Source organism: Myotis daubentonii, chromosome 20, assembly GCF_963259705.1.
Source record: "Myotis daubentonii chromosome 20, mMyoDau2.1, whole genome shotgun sequence".
Taxonomy (NCBI): Eukaryota; Metazoa; Chordata; class Mammalia; order Chiroptera; family Vespertilionidae; genus Myotis; species Myotis daubentonii.
The window spans coordinates 12,012,593-12,032,535 of NC_081859.1; the positions used below are offsets into that span (position 1 = coordinate 12,012,593).

General features: G+C 48.3%; 1 protein-coding gene across 3 annotated transcripts in view; it reads right to left on the bottom strand.

Moving 5' to 3' along the window:
• Positions 1-19,943, bottom strand: part of PLD5 (phospholipase D family member 5) — a 165,917-nt gene that overhangs the window by 111,102 nt on the left and 34,872 nt on the right. The window contains exon 1 of one of the 3 annotated variants that reach the window (XM_059677326.1): positions 12,047-12,076. The exons of the other annotated variants lie outside the window; for them this stretch is intronic. Within the exon in view, the coding sequence (XP_059533309.1) occupies positions 12,047-12,049 (3 nt within the window). The 5' untranslated portion in view covers positions 12,050-12,076. Of the gene's footprint in view, positions 1-12,046; positions 12,077-19,943 lie in introns of those variants that run through there. 3 annotated transcript variants of the gene reach the window in all.

Here is a 19,943-nt window from a genome sequence, read left to right on the forward strand (position 1 = left end):
TCTCAGTGCTCACTGTGTCCGACGAAACTAGGTGTTTCTTGGGCCAGCTAGTCTCTGGCTAGAAAAATAGCTCCCCCACTCTCCCAATATTTATCGTAAGACAAACGTTATTTTAGTAGGTACAGTCACAAGTGAGCCATGGTTAGAAAAGGGGGTGGGGGTGTCCGCCCTATTTACAAACTCCTTTAAATGACTGATCTGATCAAGCAAGTCTCCTATCTGTGCAAACTGTCACGTTATCTTTGCCCAGGTGGCATGGCTCAGTGAACACTGACCCCTGAACCAAGAGGTCACCTGTTCAATTCCTGGTCAGGGCCCAGGCCCAGGTTGTGGGCTCTATCCCTAGTAGGGGGCGTGCAGGAGGCAGCCAACTGATGTTTCCATCTCTCTATCTTTCTCCCTTCCCCTCTCTCTAAAAATCAATAAAAACATCTTTTTATTAAAAAAGTCACAGTATCTTTAAAATTCGGAAGCATAATACATGGGGGCTCATTTATTCAGCTCTTCAACTGCAGGTTTTCTGTTCATTAAATGTCACACTGAACCTAAGCCCTCTAACTTCTGTTTTCCCCAGTGCTTTACGATCTCAAATTGTCATTCTACACCAGGGTGAAAAACTGTGGAATGAACTTTCAGTTGCGCAAACCTTTAATTATACTTATTTGATTTTTTAAAAATGTGTTTTTACTGATTTCAGAGAGAGGGAGAAAGAGAGAGAGAGAGAGAGAGAGAGATATGATGGGAGGGAATCATTGATCAGCTGCCTCCTGCACGCCCCCTACTGGTGATCAAGTCTGCAACCCAGGCATGTGCCCTGACCAGGAATCGAACCATGACCTCCTGGTTCTAAGGACAATGCTCAATCACTGAGCCACACTGGCTGGCCACCATTGCACTGATTTTAAGTGCATAATTTAAAAATATATATATTTTATTGATTTTTCATAGAGAGGGAGAGAGATAGAGTTAGAAACATCAATGAGAGAGAAACATCGATCAGCTGCCTCCTGCACACCTCCTACTGGGGATGTGCCCGCAACCCAGGTACATGCCCTTGGCCGGAATCGAACCTGGGACCTTTCAGTCCACAGGCCAATGCTCTATCCACTGAGCCAAACCGGTTAGGGCGTAGTGTATAATTTTAGAAGCAGCAGCAGAGAAAAGGATTAGAGGGGAAGAAGCCATGCTAATAAACATGTATGTGGGTAAAACAGGAGATGTTGGGAGTGTGACAAAGAAATGGCCAAACTATCCACTGTGTTGGGGGTCAGCAGTCACCCCCTCTGTGATGGAAAGCGAGGCATCCAGGCCAAGGTTCTCGCCAACCTGTCTGGGGCGCAGGCAGCCACCATCCTCTGTGATGGACGTGGTCCCACCGATGACATTTCACGGTGCCTTCACCCCTTGGCCTCAAGCCAGGGCTCTGTGAACAACAAGTGACAGCCCAAAGGTGAACGGCCACGAGAAAGTCATCCACTGAGAAATAAGATGTCACGAATAATATGCAGGCGAAAGGGAAACTTGATCTTGAAAAGGTTCAAATAACCCTCAAAGCCAAATCGAATTTCCTTTGAAGCCGGTCCAACGTTCACATCTGCCGAACGCAGCTTAATAACTCCGGTTTGGCAGATGTTTGCCTTTAACGCGGGAGCGAGAACGCACTTTCTGGAAATATTTTAACCCACGGAAAAGCACACCAGCAGCCGGTTTCACTGCGGGTTCTGGAAACAAGAACGGAAATGTTCTTCCCACATTTACCAACATGGCAGCAGATGTCAGGAACATCACGGGAAAACTGTATAAAATATTTTTGTTGTTCTTCTAATTACCACTTTTACTTCTTTTTAAAAATTTAAAAAAAAATATATATATATATATATATATATATATATATATATATATATATTTTATTGATTTTTTACAGAGAGGAAGGGAGAGGGATAGAGAGTTAGAAACATCGATGAGAGAGAAACATCGATCACCTGCCTCCTGCACACCCCCTACTGGGGATGTGTCCGCAACCAAGTTACATGCCCTTGACCGGAATCGAACCTGGGACCTTTCAGTCCGCAGGCTGACGCTCCATCCACTGAGCCAAACCGGTTAGGGCCACTTTTACTTCTTGTCATGAGTACCTTCCCAATGGCATCTAAATCAATGTGGGTTTTTTTTTTTTTTTTAATATTCAGGATCAATCAAGGCTGCTGCATCTTTAAATCACCATGAGGATTTGTTCCTAAAGTAAAATTTACTTCCTAATAATTCTGGAGGCTACAAGTCCAATATCAAGGTGCTGGAAAATTTGATTCCCAGTGAGGGCTCCTTCCTGGCTTGCAGACGGCCACCTTCTTGCTGTGCCCTCCCATGGCTGAGAGAGAGAAACGGTTCTGTCTCTTCTTCTTCGTGATTGGCTGTCTCCTGCACGCCCCATGCTGGTGCTTGAGCCTGCAACCCAGGCATATGCCCTGACCGGGAATCTAACCTTGACCTCCTGGTGAATAGGTCGATGCTCAACCACTGAGCCACGCCGGCTGGGCTCTGCTTCTTACAGGGGGACTACAGCCATCCTGGGAGCCCACCCTCATGACTTCATCTCTAAACCTAAGGACCTCCAAAAGGTCCCAGCTCCCAATACCATCGCATTGGGGATTAGGATTTCAATATATGAATGTAGGGGAGACAAGAACATTCAGTCCATAACACCCCAGAAATGACCACAAATCATCATGTGATGAACCGCCACTTGGTTCCTGTCCTGGTGGCTGGCTGGGTTCTCACTGCAGACTCTCTGTCCCTTGCTACAATGGGGTCCCTGTGCTAAACTACCCCGGACCAAAGCGTGGTGGTGGTGGGCACATGTGTGACTGTCCCGTTTGAGTTTGGAGCGGGGTCCCCTTCATTGAGCCCTAGTCAGTTGTTGGTTCTAGATCAGCGGTTGAGAACCGCTGATCTGTGGGTCACGACCCCTTTGGCGGTCGAACGGCCCTTTCACAGGGGTCGCCTAAGACCAACGGAAAACACATATATAATTACATATTGTTTTTGTGATTAATCGCTATGCTTTCATTATGTTCAATTTGTCACAATGAAAATACATCCTGCATATCAGATATTTACATGACGATTCATAACAGTAGCAACATTACAGTGATGAAGTAGCCACGAAAATAATGTTATGGTTGGGGGTCCCCACAACATGGGGAACTGTATTACAGGGTCGCGGCCTTAGGAAGGTTGAGAACCACTGTTCTAGATGAACGCTCAGATGGCAGCCCGCCCCCTTGCTTGCCCTTCCGCAGCTCCAGAGCGCGCCTCTGAGGCTGGGCCTCTGTGCTCACTGCTCATCACCTGGGCTGTCTCAAGAGGCAGGTCGTGTACCTGGGCCCACCCGCAAGCCGACCTCGAGCTCACACCCACGCCCTGAAGAAGGCAACCTGTTTCCCAAAGACATGAACTTTTGGCCGAAAAGTTGCTCCACAAAATGAGCCTGGGTCATCCCCCAGATGAATGCCAAGCGGGTTCTTCCCACCCTGAAGAACACGCCTGTTTGTGAAAGGGTTGTGTGCCCCTCTTATAAGACAGGGCCACAACGGAAGCTGCCAAAGTAGGGGATTCCTCGTGAAGTCTGAAGGGCCACGTGATAATACGGGCGGGGCCTTGCCCCATCTGCGTGGCCCGTGCCCCTGCTCAGTGCCCAATGGAAGCTTACGACCACCAACCATCTCTGAGACCTTTATCAATAAGACACGCGGGTTTCAGTACAACCACAGAGGAGCAAATGGTCTCTGTTTCCAGGGTGACCCCAGGCAAAGGCCCCTGGCATGAAGCCCAGCGGGCTGCTGAGTGTGGCCGCCCCTGGAGGACCACAGCAAAGGACGGCAGGGCTGACAAAGGCCGTGCTCCTGGGCATTTGGGTCCGTTCTTCCCAATGAGATCAGCGGTACAGAAAACCCAAACGGCAATCCCCTCGGACCGTGGTCGGCAAACTGCGGCTCGCGAGCCACATGCGGCTCTTTGGCCCCTTGAGTGTGGCTCTTCCTAAGCCTTAGGAGTACCCTAATTAAGTTACTAACAATGTACCTACCTATATAGTTTAAGTTTAAAAAATTTGGCTCTCAAAAGAAATTTCAGTCGTTGTACTGTTGATATTTGGCTCTGTTGACGAATGAGTTTGCCGACCACTGCCCTAGGAGGAAAGCCACGGGGGTTTTTAAAAAAAGCCCAAGAGACCAAAGGCAGGCTTTTAACAAGAAAGCGTGGCCACTGAAAACAAGACCGAGATACAAGCTTGGGATGTTTCGCATTTAAAACTAATCCCACGCTAAATGGTGCCAACTTGACATTGTGCCCGTCTCATCCCCATGTCAGTGTTTCTGTGGCAGATGGCAAGGAGCAAAATGACCCAAAAATGTCAATTCTTTTTTTCTTACAATAAACGGAAGCTATCAACGCTCACAAAAGAAACCGAGAGCCCATATTCCTTAGGAATCCAGCAGTACCTTCAATTTCTAATTCTTGCCCCCAATACAGAGGGATTTAAAGTAACATGGTCTCTTTAACTTTTTTAGTTGGTTTTGGAGGAGAAGAAGATATGGGCACCCTTGCGAGCTCTCTTTCTCTGAAGCAACCACTCTTACCAGGCTGTGGTGTGCCCCAGAATACATATTTAATCCAGAATAGAGATGTATTCATGTCTGTGCTGTCCCCTTTTCATGCAAATAGAGCAACATAAACCCATTATTCTGCACCTTAGATTTTCTAATTAATATGCTGAGGATACTGGTCTATATTTATAGTTTCACATATTCATTCAACAAACATGTATTGAACACCGTCTATTTGCAAGGCCCGGATCCTGAGGTCACCATGTTGCAAGGAAGGCTAAGATGAGAACAAAGGAATTACCTCTCTCCACTCCAACTTCCCACTTCACAAGGGTTAATTCAAACTAGAAAAAAAATCATACGATCTGCCAACTTTATTTAAGTCCTCTGGTAAGTCAATTATATTTTCACTTTGATCTTTAAAGGCATCAAAAAGTACAAGATCCGGCATGGCTCAGTGGCTGAGTGTCGACCTATGAACCAGGAGGTCACAGTTCGATTTCCCGTCAGGGCACATGCTCGGGTTATGGGCTCAATCCCCAGTGGGGGGAGTGCAGGAGGCAGCCAGTCAATGATTCTCCCTCATCATGGCTGTTTCTATCAATGGTTCATGGGTCGAAGCTCAACTACTGAGCCAGGCCGGCCAGGCTACACAAAGATCGATTGATGTAACTTTACATCAACGGGATTTTTTGCTTCTTTTTAGAAACACAAATGAAAGAGGGTATATAAAGCTTAAAAATAAGTATGTTCTGCCCTAACCGGTTTTGCTCAGTGGATAGAGCATCGGCCTGCAGACTCAAGGGTCCCAGGTTCAATTCCGGTCAAGGGCATGTACCTTGGTTGCGGGCACATCCCCAGTAGGGAGTGTGTAGGAGGCAGCTGATCAATGTTTCTAACTCTCTATCCCTCTCACTTCCTCTCTGTAAAAAAATCAATAAAATATATTTTTAAAAAAAGTATGTTCTATTCTTTGAGCTGGGTGTTAATTACAAGACTGTACATTGTGCAGAAATGTGAGGTGCACAATTATGATTTATGCACTTTTTCAGTTTGTATGTTATATTTGAATAAAAATATTATACTGAAAACTCCTTGATTTAAGTAAATCAGTACCTCAAGCAAATGAAGAAGAGGGTCAGGGAGAGGAAGCATATATAATCCATATATAGTCCAGGAGTCAACTGTGTCCATTTTGATGTAGTCTTTAATTTTAGCTATCTTAAAAAATTTATCCATTATTTGCTAATGCACTTTCACACAAACTTAATAGGCAATTCTAAGTCCTAGACAAGGTAAATGGTATTTTTTTCTTCAATTTAATTAAACATAAATAATAAACACAGTGTTGCAAAGGATCTCTATGCTAAGTGAACACAAACTGGGGAAGCCTTAGGTATATTAAAGTATAGCCTTCCGTTGCTATGACAACACACCCACACTGATGAGCCACGCGTCCTATGAGCTAATTAATCAGCCATAGTGTTCATAAGAAACATTGTGCTACGAGAAACAAGCCAGTCAGAGAGAGACAAACATCACGTGATCTCATTTACATGTGGAATCTAATGGACAAAATAAAATGACCAACAAAATAGGTCCAGAGACATGAATGAATGGAACAGACTGACAGATCTCAGAGGGGGAGGGGGATGGGAGGATGGGAAGAGATCAACTAAAGAACATATATGCATAGCCCATGGACACAGACAATAGGGTGGTGAAGGCCTGGGGTGGGGCAGGGCTGGGTGGGGGGGGGGGACACCTGAAATACTAACAATAAAAAAATAAATTTAAAAAATAAACGTTAAAATCAGATCGAGCATAACAGCTAGTGTAAAAGTGAGATTTACTAAGCACACACAGGTGTACTTTCCTCCCTTTCTATCAGAGATTTTATCCATTCCCTAAAACACTTCTATACGTGTTTTACTATATTTTAAGTTCACCATTGAAACTAAAATAAACACGGTAATTAAACAAATGAGGACAATAATCCAAGAACTTTCGTAACAAAGGCTATAAATCCACAGCAAATTTCAAACTCCAAACACCAGATTTCCCCAAATAGATAGAGCTGTGCTTCTAGGGTGGGGTCACAAGGGAGGCTGACTCAAGGTGACACATTTTGGGGAGTCTGAACCCTTCCTAGAGCCAAAAGCAGATGCCCACAGCCAAGATCTTAGGGGCCAACAACCTCTGGGCACATGATCCACACATTGGGTTGCTAAATGCAAAGAGTAAGACGAGAAGAGATGACAGAGAGAGGCAAACACTTATAGGTACCTGGGAATGCCAACGAATATAGAGTATTGAAGCAAGAACAGGAAAGGGAGGGGAGAGTGAACTTGATCTATTATAAGCTCAACTGGAGGGACCTCCAAAGGAGTCTGATGTTATGCCATGTCCATGTTCATGGGTGGGGCGGGAGTGGGGGTACTTAAAGTTGCAGTAAAGGTCAACAACCTGAAGTGTATCATTTCTCCTGCAATCCTCTGAGCATCTCCCAGAGATTCCATCCATCTTGAACCTAGTTCATTCCCAGGGCATCCAGCTAATTAGTTTCTTTTCGTTCACTCCCAGATCTTCCATCTGTCACATTGATTTTACAATCAACCTTATGCTTCATCAGCAACAACGTCAATGAATGCCTTTTATCTATCAGCCCTACATATTAGGTCTGGGTCTTCTCACCCAATGCGACCTGTCCAGCAGCCATCAGGAGTCATCGGTACCCATGAGGCCGACTAATGGGATGGAAATTTGAACCGAGTTCATATTTGCTTAGTTTTGCACTTCCCTGAGCCCGTGCAGTACGATTCCTTCACCGGAGACCACAGAAAAATGAACGAGAGAGGCTATTCATCTTTATGATATTGCTGCTATGAGCAATTTATAATTTTTAATGCCCTTGACACCATCTTCAAGGAGAAACTCAAAGACACCAACACATTCAACCCCCTAAAATTGTCACCACACAAGCCCCTTTCTTGACAATCAGTATTTCACCCATCCTAATGAATATAATTACTCACCCCTTTATTCTATGTGCTGCGTTCCAAAAGTCACCTCCCTAACGTAACAAGAGACACTTTGCTCTCATCACGTGGGAAATCCCAAGGGTCTTAGGAGTTCTGTGCCAGAAACAGGACCAAGGCCAATATATATGTCGTGTCATAAATCACAGCATCACACTGAGCAAATGCCAGGGCACCAATGCAGGTGACATCAAGAAGGAAGAACACACCTGACTTAGGAGCAGACTGGACATGAGGAGGGAAGAGACACATCCAAGACTGGAAGTTGTAGAGGCTGCGACATGGGAGGTTTGGCCTGGCTTCCCTTCACTGTATCTTCGAAGGCTATGTGGTGAGGCAGTTTAAGAAGCCAGGGCATGCCCTAACCCAGTGGTCAGCAAACTGCAGCTCCCGAGCCACATGCCGCTCTTTGGCCCCTTGAGTGTGGCTCTTCCACAAAATACCGGCTTCTGTGCATGGGCCACGAAGTTTCAATCGCACTGTACGTGCGCGCCTACATGTGGTATTTTGTGGAAGAGTCACACTCAAGGGGCCAAAGAGCTGCATGTGGCTCACGAGCCGCAGTCTGCCGACCACTGCTCTAACGGGTTTGGCTCAGTGGATAGAGCGTCTGCCTGTGGACTGAAAGGTCCCAGGTTCGATTCCGGTCAAGGGCATGTACCTTGGTTGCGGGCACATCCCCAGTAGAGGGTGTTCAGGAGGCAGCTGAATGATGTTTCTCTCTCATCGATGTTTCTAACTCTCTATTTCTCTCCCTTCCTCTCTTTAAAAAAATCAATGAAATATATATTTTTTAAAAATAAAAATAAAAGAAGCCAGGGCCCCACCCTGGCACTCTCTCTCACCAGCTGTGTGTCCCCAGGAAAGTACTTAACGTCTCTGTGCCTTGCCTCAGTACAATCAGGATGATGATCATGATAACAACAATAACAGCAGCAACAACAACAACATCATCTGCCTAAAAGGAAGCATGAAGATTACGAAAGTGATTAAAACATAGCACCGATGTCCTACATATTTACAAAATATTATTGGAAAACATCGAGGCATTTCCTTGGCTTTGGAACAATTTAAAGCTGTCAGTAGCCATGCAGTGTGGGCTTCCTTATTTGCAATGCTTTTACATTTGTAGTTTAAAAAATAAGAAATAAAGCCACCCCAGGCCAGAGCCCACGTCACGCCGGCCATCTGGTATACCACCCAGCAGGCCCCGCCTTGCTGACTCTCATGAGGTCCAGGGGTTGACACACAGTGAGCGCCTTTGCTCTGGGAAGGTAACTGACCACATTTGCCCGATGAGAAGCAGATGGGGTTCCTTCGCATTGTGGGGGGGCCTTAGAGCAAGCTGAACCCGTAGATGCACTCCCCTTGCAGTCAAAGGCGGGTTTGCCAGTCCCCTGCTTTCTGGACAGGGTTCCGGCTCGGAGGGAAGATGAACACAGTTCCCTTTGCAAAAGCCAGCTGGGCAGGATGTCTTCCCTGCCCAAGTGTTATCATCCTAGTGTCTGCGTTGGGGAAGAGCTGGTGCAGACCAAAGCTTTGGTTTTGATGTACAATTGGGTAACGTCTTCCCGCTCTCTAAACAGTCACGAGTCGAAAGAGCCAGAGGATGGCCTGGAAGCAGGCAGCTTGCAGTCACATTCCCCCCCCCCCACCACCATTTTTTGGTCACCCTCTCGGTCCCCATGGTCCCTCCCCTGGACTCAGAAGGAAGCTGGCTCCTTTGAAAATCTAAACACGTTCATAGCACGCTGTGCTATTGCGTCTACGTGCCCCACCCACCGACCGCCTCCTGGTATTTCTCCCTGACCGCTGTGCAAGGCTGTCTGTCACTAGGCCCTAGCTGGTGTGGCTCAGTGGACAGAGCGTCGGCCTGTGGACTGAAGGGTCCCAGGTTCGATTCTGGTCAAGGGCACATGCCCAGGTTGTGGGCTCTATCCCCAGTGTGGGGCGTGTAGGAAGCAGCCAGTCAATGATTCTCTCTCATCATTGATGTTTCTCTCTCTCTCCCTCTCCCTTCCTCTCTGAAATCAACAAAAAAATATATTCTTAAAAAAGAAAAGAAAGAGCCCTGACCGGTTTGGCTCAGTGGATAGAGTGTCAGCCTGCAGACTCAAGAGTCCCAGGTTCGATTCCCGTCAAGGGCATGTACCTTGGTTGTGGGCACATCCCAAGTGGGGGGTGTGCAGGAGGCAGCTGATCAATGTTTCTCTCTCATTGATGTTTCTAACTCTCTATCCCTCTCCCTTCCTCTCTGTAAAAAAATCAATAAAATATATAAAAAAATTATTTAAAAAAAAAAAGAAAGAAAAAAAACGACTGCCACTGGCCTTAAACTTGTGCCCACGCTGAAAGTGTGCTGGCAGGGGTTCTCTGGGCATTTCAGCCGCGTGCTTTCTAATCCTTAAAGGAATGTTCTCGGGCTACTGAGGGGAAGAAAAGAATGATTATGCCTTCCCAGCACGAAAGAGCCCGTGAACCCTCAGGCTGGGGAGGTGATTTCCCCCCCGTCCTGCTGGTTCAGGAGAAATAAGTGCCTTTAATGTGACTTCTCCACAGGCCAGAGGCACGTCTACAACGGAGGAGATGCCGAAACAGTAGCAGAGCTCAGTGAGGGGGGGGAAAGCTTGTCCCTCATCTTTGCAGCTTCTTTCCCGGGGTCTCCCAGCCGCTGACGGGTGCCCCGGTGGACGAGGAGGTCAGGAACTGAGCCGAGATGCTCTCGTCCACCCGGCTCCCCGTGGCCCTTCTCCGAGTGGCTGGGCAGGCCGACCCACTTCTATAAATGCCCACACTCCCCTCATCAGCGCTCTCCATTCATCGGGATTATAAACGGAACAATCGTTTCCCACACATCAGCTGTGCCGTCAAACACGTGTCTATCAGGCGCACTGGCTACACCACGATGGGTTCTATTTTCTCCTAAATGTTATGCAATATTATTACCTTCATCCCTGACTCCTTACAGAAAACATCCAGTGGCTTCACTGGTTAGAAGGGGTCGTCTTCCTCCCGCCCCGCCCCGTGGCACAGGTGATGGAGAAAAGTCACACGGAGCCGAGACCGTGAACTGGGCACACGGTCATGTCCACGGCCAATCCTAACGCCCGCTCCTAGGGGCAGGTCCACAAGGTGCACCTGCCCCAACCATGTTTGCTCTGCACAGGGAATCCGACAAACTTCCTCCCAACAAAGTCACACAACACTTTCCTGCACAATGTGGGCTCTTGTCACTTCTGCCTGCGAACGACAGGCTTTTAAAAATATATTCACTGAGTGGCCAGATGATTATGACCACCCCATCAGTACAATGAAGTGAATTAGTTATGCCAATAATAATAATCATAAAACCTTGAGAATATTTGCTTAGGAAGTTTTCAATATTCAGTATTGTTGGAAGTGTCAATGAAGTAGTGATGGGGTGGTCATAATCATCTGGCCACTCAGTGTATATTACTATTGATTTCAGAGAGGAAGGAAGAGGGAGATAGAAACATCCATGATGAGAGAGAATCATGGACCGGCTGCCTCCTGTTCACCCCACACTGGGGATCGAGCCCCCAACCCGGGCATGGGCCCTGACCGGGAATCAAACCGGGACCTCCTGGTTCATAGGTCGATGCTCGACCACTGAGCCACGCCGGCCTGGCATGATGACAGTTTCCAAAGGAAAAAAATAAATGCGTCACTTAGAGTCCAAGGGTCCTCAAACTTTTTAAACAGGGGGCCAGTTCACTGTCCCTCAGACCGTTGGAGGACCGGACTATAGTTTAAAAAAAAAATTTGAACAAATTCCTATGCACACTATACATATCTTATTTTGAAGTAAAAAAACGAAACGGGAACAAATACAATATTTGTATTTGCATGTGGCCCGCGGGCCGTAGTTTGAGGACCCCTGACTTAGGCGTTGGCTCTGGTAACATTTAACCTGCAAATGCCTCCAGCCAGCAGTGGAGTCTGCAGACGGTGACAATTCACCGGTAGGAACGGAAAGCTGCTCCGGTATGGAGACACACGAAAACATCAAGAAGGCAGGCAGCAACTCCCCCAAAGTCTCCCGGAAACCACAACCGCGCTCAGAGGAGCGGGTGCCCTTCGCAGCCGGCTTCCATCGGGGCTCGACTGAGGTCACCGTGGGACTGTCCTCCCGGGGAGAGCCCAGCCGACACCCCTCCTCAGTGACAAGGCAGCCATCACCCCAGACACGAAAGGAGTCATTTTTCCCAAACCAGCGGCCGACTCTTCAAGCTGGTGGTGAGGCTGCCCCTGTCCTTCCCCGGAGAAGCTGACAGTGGGCCCGGAGCACAGGTGGCTGTCCTTTCACGCTCCCACCCGCCCGCTAAGCGTCCTCAGGCAGCAGCGTGGGTCTGTGAGAAGCCAGAGGAAGCCAGAGGTTCTTACCATGGTGATGGGACCTGCCCTCCCCGCGGAGCCCGGCGGCCCGGAGCTGCGGCTGGCGTGCTGCTCCCGGTGCCACTGCTGCCTTTGGCGGCAGAAGGTTCCATGTGGTGCGAGCACCTCGCCGCTGGTATTTCAGTCCCTCCGTGGCTGGCTGGCCTGGATGCTCTGGAAATCAGCCAAGCCGAGCACGGAGCCTGCAGCCGGCAGCTTCAGTCTCCCCAGAACGTGCTGGGGGGAAGGTGGGCCCGGCAGGAGGCGTTTTCAGCAAACACCAGGGGCTGCTGCAGTCAGTGACTTTTCCCTGCAACCGTGTTAGGCTTTGCTGCTGGTGGAAGGCAATGCTGGCCAGGGCTCCAGCGGACCCGGGGGTGCAGGCGCCCAGCCCACTTCCACTCCTCCAACCCGACCGACCGGACTTGGCTGCGGTTCTAATCAGGGAAGAGCATTCTTTCCAGAAGGATTGGAAGGAAGAGGGCAAAGCTGTGGGGCCTCCAGGCGTCAGCGGCTCCAGGGTGGGTGGGAGTCCGCAGAGGGCTCCCGGGAACAGGCATCGGACCTCGCTTTGACCTTAACCATGGGGTGTCAGCCCCCAACACGTGGGGGAGAGAAGTTCTCTGCTGGTGCAAGGAGCCCACAGAGCACACGCAGCCTTATCTTCCGGAACAAAGTTCTCCAAGGGCGGCAACCCAGCAGCGAAGACTCTTTAAATCGAGCTGGGTTATACTAAACGATGAATTAAACTTCATGAAGCTAACGCACTCTTTGCTCCTTCTATGCTTTGTCAACATTTTATTGGTTAAAAATTTTCTCTCGGTTGGACTGGCGTGGCTCAGTGGTTGAGTGTCGGCCTATGAACCAGGAGGTCAGGGTTCGATTCCCGGTCAGGGCTCATGTCCAGGTTGTGGGCTCGATCTCCAGTAGGGGGCGTGCAGGAGGCAGCCGGTCCCCGATTCTCTCTCATCACTGATGTTTCACACTCCCTCTCCCTTCCTCTCTGAAATCAATAAAAATATATTCTTTACAAAAATAGGAATCCATTGCATTGATCAGGCCTGATAGCATCAAGAAGTAGCTGTGAATCAATCGAGTCCAAGAAAACGACTCACTTTTCCTCCCCGTAGGCAATGGTCCAGGTGAAACGACAGAGCCCAGTCCGTGGCCAAGAGGCAGCTCGGTGCTCGCACACAGTAGGTGGCAGACGTGTACTGAATCCATACCAACCTTCAAGGGCTGCTGGGAACTCTGGCATGCCAGCCGCCTGCCTCAAGCCGGGAGGAGCCAGCACTGCCTAATTTGGGGTCTCAGCTCATGACCCCATCCATCCCTCTGTCCTTTCGCTAGGACACCGGGCCACACTGCTTCCACTGTCCCCCACACCGTGCCAATTCCCTGTACTCACATGGAATGAGCTGGGGACATCCATGGTGGTGGGGACAGTAAGAGAGCCTCCCTGCTTTCCACTAGCCTCGGTCTTTGTAGGCAACGGACACCCCTTGGCATCAATGAGGCATCTCCCTTTCCTTCTACTTGCTCTTCAAGGTCCAATGCCCTTTGTCCATCAAGAAGACGCCTCCGATGGCTACAACCTATAGCAATTCTCTGCTCCTAGACTGGCACCCAACCCTTTCACATTTACTCAGATCCTGTCTCCTGGCAGTCTTTGGATGCCATTGTTTTTACTTTCTTTGTTACTTTTAGGTATGTCTTACCATCCAGCCAAATGGTAAACATGTTATGCCTGTATGAAATTCACAAACGGCCCTGGCTGGTTTGGCTCAGAGGATAGAGCATTGGCCTGGAGTCTGAAGGATCCCGGGTTCGATTTCAGTCACATGATTCCAGGCACATGCCCAGGTTGGGGGCTTGATCCCCACTAGAGGGGGTGCAGGAGGCAGCTGATCAATGATTCTCTCACATCATTGATGTTTCTCTCTCTCCCCCACTCCCTTCCTCTCTGAAATCAATACAAATATATTTTAAACCAATCAATCAACCAATCAAATTCACAAATGGCATCCCACTGACTGACATGAAAAATTCAGACTACTTACCATGGATGTTAAGGCCCCTCATGAACGGGCCTCTTTAAGTTTGCTCTCCCATCACCCCCCTGCCAGTACCTCTGCTCTGGTTGCAAAGAACACTTTGCAGTTCCCCGTCCCCCCAAATCCCTGGGCTCGCTCGTGCTTCCAGGCCTTTGCACATGCGGGGTCCACCAGGGAACCCCAGCTCCTCCCTGAGTGCTCACCCTCTGGGCCGTCTCCGCTGGTCCCCAAGGAACCCAAAGGCTGGGGGGCGGGCACTCAACACCGGTGTGCCCATCCCCGTGTGTGTGTCAGAGCCCTGCACACCCCTAAGCAGATTTCTGCAATAAGCGATGCTCTGACGGTGGACGGGCACTGTTTTTCCCGAAGAAAAGCAGACTTTTTCTCAAAGAAGTTACTATCTGGCAGGAACATGAAGAGGGATTTCTGAAGGGTCGTCTGTCTGTTGACTGAACCAGGATTCTGTTGACGGTAAGAACTGTGTGGACGCTCGGGTTAACCAAGACCGTCAGACTTCCCGGCTTGACTGCGTCACAACACAATGAATCACTAACTCGCGGCCACCGCCTTGACACCAGCCCCAGGCACCATCAACATGGAAGCGAGGAATCTCCGGGAAGTGAGATGTAGAAAAAAAAAAAGAAAATTTCTATCAAACAGTGGTCTGTATGTTTTTGTGAACAATGTGGAAATCCAAAAAGCCAGTCCTTTCCTCCTGATTTTCCCAGGACCCCCCCCACACACACCCTACCCCCCACTTACAGCTGGAGGACCCAGGCCCAGCACTGAAGGGTCTCAGATCCACGCGAAAGGGCCAGTGGAGACCCCCACCCCCACCCAGGAAGGGCGCAAGGAAAGGAATTCTTTCACAAACGTGTACAAATAGCACCTACTCTGTTTAGTATTTTCTTAGAGAACAAACCCACTTTATCTTTTCAGAAAATCTTTATCGCACCTTAAATAGATATTAAAACACCCCTGAGGAGGCCGTCACTTCCCTCCAAACAGTGTTCATTATTCGTCTGCTTAGTATTTCATTTCTTTCTTTCTATTGCATTTGTTGCGGTCACATGGGTTAATAAAATTTTATAGGTTTCAGATCTACAGTTCTATAACGCATCACTATATATTGTATTGGGTGTCCAACACCCAAAGTCAAGCCTCCTTCCATCCCCATTTATCCCCCTGTACTCTCTTCTACCTACTCCCACCCCCACTTCCCGCTGGGAGGTAACCACCATACTATTGTCTGTGTCTATGAGTTTTGGGGTTTGGTTGTTTTTGCTCAATCTCTTCACCTTTTTTTGCGTTCTACTCAGTATCTTCATGTTGGTCCTGCCTGAATAAAAAGCTTATTTCACATTCCAAAAAAGGGTAGCCAATTGAAACTGGAAGCTCCCTGTGACCACTGATACACCCAGCTCCTGCTACCACAACCCCTGGCTTCCCTGAGGGCAAGAGTCCAGAGCAAGCATGTCGAACTCGCGGCCCGCGGGCCCCATGCCTCGTTTATTTGGCCCGTCTTAGCCTTTGACTTTGACACGCTTGGTCCAGAGGAAATGAGGGCTAGCAGACTCTTCTATCCCACAGAGCAGAACTACACCCGCCACCCCCTCAGGAGAACAGAGGGCCGTGCTGGGCCTGTGTACCTTCCCCCTGTTCCCCCCACCTCCAGTGCCAACCCCAAATCCCACCTTCCTGGGTTGCCCGGATGTTTGCTCTGTGTTGGATGGGGCTGGCCTCACCCACCCACCCCCTGGCCTTCCCCACAGTTGTAGCCACTTTGGTGACTCAGAGAGCTCCGCATGGACACGTTATCCATGGTTAACCCTTTAGAAATAATCGCACGGGCAAGACGGTGCTTTCAAATTTAATCTCCATCCAACCCACCCCGTCTAAGAATCACGGAGCAGGCAGCACGGCCTTTCCATTTCTAATAATCCTTCAAAAGGCTCCGTTTCCGCAGACTGAAATTGACGTTGGCACAGGAGAAATCAGGTCAAGGCCCTGAGCAAAAGACACGGCCACTTCCGAAAGCCACCCCGAGATCGCCAAATATTTCCATTCCGGAAACAGGCCCACGGGGGGGAAACACATTTCAGCAGTAAAAACATTTACAGGATTTTCCACGACTGTCTTACGTGTGAGATATGAAAGCATGCAGGATGATGGTTTCTAACCATGAAGAGTGGAGGCAGGGAGGAAAAAATTCAGGAGGCAGCAGTAAAATGGGGGTGCCCTCCGGGGAGGGTAGCGGCTCCTCTCAGGGTCTCGACAGGCTTGCAGAAGGCATGCCGCCTGCCCCGGAGGCCGCGCTGAGCTATGGGAACAGCTGACCAGCCGCCCGGAATCTCTGCAGACCATCTCAGGTCATCCTTTCCAGGTCTGGGCTGGACCAACTATTTCTTCTCAACCATCAGGGATCACGTGCCCGCTCCACCTTTTCACCACAAGAGGGAGCTGCAGCACAATCAGGGTGGAGCTCTCCAGCCTTCGTCCTGATAACAGACTCCCTGGACCAGTTAGGGCACTGGGGGAAATGAATGTGATCCATCCACTGTTCAAAATCAGTTTCCAGCCCGGCCCGTGTGGCTCAGTGGTTGAGCATCAACCTATGAAGCAGGAGGTCACGGTTCGATTCCTGGTCAGGGCACATGCCTGGTCAGGTCATATAATAGGCATTATGTAGATCAGATAATAGGTATGTTATATTTTAGATACTATAATAGGTAATAGAATATACTACTTACAGTATTGTTTTGTGTGGAAACAGCTTTTTTAAAAACGCAGTGTGCCCGGCCCGCATGGTTCATTGGTTGAGCACGTTGACCTACGAACCAGGAGATCACGGTTCAATTCCCTTCAATTCCCGTTTGGGGCACATTCCCAGGTTGCGGGCTCCATCTCCAGTGGGGAGCTTGCAGGAGGCAGCTGATCAATGATTCTCTCTCATCATTGCTGCTTCTCTCTCTCTCTCTCTCTCTCTCTCTCTCTCTCTCTCTCTCTCCCCCCCTTCCTCTCTGAAATCAATAATAAAAATATATTTTTTACAAAATAGTAAAATTTCATTAAACTTTAAATAGCCACATGTGGCCAGGTGGCTGCCACATCTTACCTCCTGGTCTCTGCACAGTTCTCGTCTCCACAGAAACCCAACCAAGAGCTACGGAATTGTACCAAACCAAGGTACGCCTTTGATTCTCAAAAGAGGGATAAGGAGAGAAGGGAGCAAACCCACCCCCTCATTGGCGGGGGCCAGGGCAAAACTTTATACATCTAACTATATGGCGCTAGTAAATCAAGCTGACACACACTTTTTAAAAAATAAATGTTTTTATTGGTTTCAGAGAGGAAGGGAGAGGGAGAGAGATAGAAATATCAACGATGAGAATCATTGATCAGCTGCCTCCTGCACGCCCCCTACTGGAGATGGAGCCTACAACCCAGGCATGTGCCCCTGACCGGGAATCAAACCATGACCTCCTGGTTCATAGGTCGACATTCAACCACTGAACCACACAGGCCGGGCCGAGCACATCATATTATTATTATACTATCTATCCCTCAACCTTTCCCTCAGCTTCCTGCCCCAAGGGAAACTTGGCCTTGTCCAGGGGCCACTGCTCTCCCTGCAGCCCCTCAGAGAAGCTGTTGTTCCTCCCGTCATCCTTGTCCCCCTGGGGCGATGGATGATCTCCCTGCTCCCAGTGCCACTGAGATCCTGCACTCTCCCTCCTTCTCCCCAGAGAGTCCCCAGCTTTCAATCTCATGCCATTAGATTAGCCCAGTGGTCGGCACACTCATTAGTCAACAGAGCCGACTATCAACAGTACGATTAAAATTTCTTTTGAGAGCCAAATATTTTAAACTTAAACTATATAGGTAGGTACGTGTTATGAACTTAATTAGGGTACTCCTAAGGCTTAGGAAGAGCCACACTCAAGGGGCCCAAGAGCCGCATGTGGCTCGCGAGCCGCAGTTTGCCGACCACTAGACAACCCCATATTGAGTGTCCTGTGTCACCATTATCTACCGGTCCCAGCTCGGTTCTCACTGTGACAGAACATGGGGCCCCTTTCATCATTTTAAAGCTGCTGTACCACGTCTGTGACTTCAGGGTTCCTACTTCAGTCTAGAGCCGGGAAGACAGCCCCTCCCTCACACTCTCCTACCATCCCCCTTCTAAGTGATATCCCGATATCGCAGCATCCTACAACTCCCAGACAAAATGTAAACGTATCTATTTTGGAAAATAAAGCTCAGTGCGTTACACTCATTTCCTTTTCAAACGTTTCGCAGCACAACCAAAAGCTGCACTGCCAAGAGTTATAAAATTAGAGAGGAAACGAAAATCTGTTATTTTCACAATAAGGTCTTTTCATTTAGCCAAAGCATTTCGAGTTCCAAAACAACTCATATCCCCACATGGTTGAGTTTTCATAGTGATTTGCTGACTTTTGGCATTTGTCACGAGCGCTCACTTAACAAAATATTTAACACTGTAATTTTTAAGCGATGACTGAATTCCAACTGGCATTCCCAATATTGTAATTAGATCACTATCCAATAAACAGACAAGTATATGTAGTATGCTCACAATATGCTGACCAGACAGGTATGCTATTCTGATTTTTGGGTTGTAAAAGTGATATGAGCTTGAAGTAAAATTCAAGCACTTTATTTATTTAAATATATTTTTATTGATTTCAGAGAGGAAGGGAGTGGGAGAGAGAGAAACATCAGTGATGAGAGAGAATCACTGATTGGCTGCCTTCTACACGACCCGGATCCAGCCTGCAACCCGGGCAAGTGCCCTGACTGGGAACCGAACTGTGACCTCCTGGTTCAGAGGTCGACGCTCAACCACTGAGCCACAATGGCCAGGCAAAATTCAAGCACTTTAGAGACATACAAAATAAAATAGCTTTCCCCATTCTTTATCCTACTCCTCAAATTACTTAAATTACTGTTAACAGCTTTGCACATATATTTGCAGATTTTAAAAATATGGTTAAAAAAAAAAAAAAAAAGAAATACAGGCGAGCCGAGCCAGTGTTGCTCAGTGGCTGAGCGTTGACCTACGAACTAGGAGGTCATGGTTCGATTCCCAGTCAGAGCATATGCCTGAGTTAGTGGCTCAATCCCCAATGGGGGGCATGCAGGAGGCAGCCGATCAATGATTCTCTCTCATCATTGATGTCTCCCTCTCTCTCTCTCTCTTTCCTCCCTCCCTCCCTCTCTGAAATCAATAAGAATATATTAAAAATAAAATACAATAAAAACATGGTTTTATTTTTTACTTTACCAAATGGGATTTTACCATGGACAATGTTCTGAAACATTCTTCCATTCATGAAACATCAGTCTGCTGAAATATTCCAGGCCAGAAATAGTCCTTCTCTCTAGTAACTGAATAGTATTTTCTCAAAAGAAGAATAACAATCTATAATAATAAAAGCGTATATGCTAATTAGGCCGGACGTCCTTCCGGACAAAGCTGGGGCTGCGAGGGAAGCCCGGGTCCCGGGTGCCAGCAGCCGGGGGAAGGAAGGCTTACTCTTGCACAAATTTCGTGCATCGAGCCTCTAGTAACAATAACAACAACAGAAAACACTTCTCTAATGCTCAATATGTATGAGACTCTGGTTGATCTCAACCACTAATGACAATCCCGGGAGTTAGGTGCTGTCTCTCATCGCCCTACACACGACAAAACTGGGTCAGAGACAGGCCCAGTAACTCGCTGAAGGTCACAGAGCGACTGAGCGGGGGGCGCTATGGTTTACACTCACACAATCGGGTCCCAAAGTCTATGGTCTTCACCACCACACTAACTGGTGATGCTGCAAACT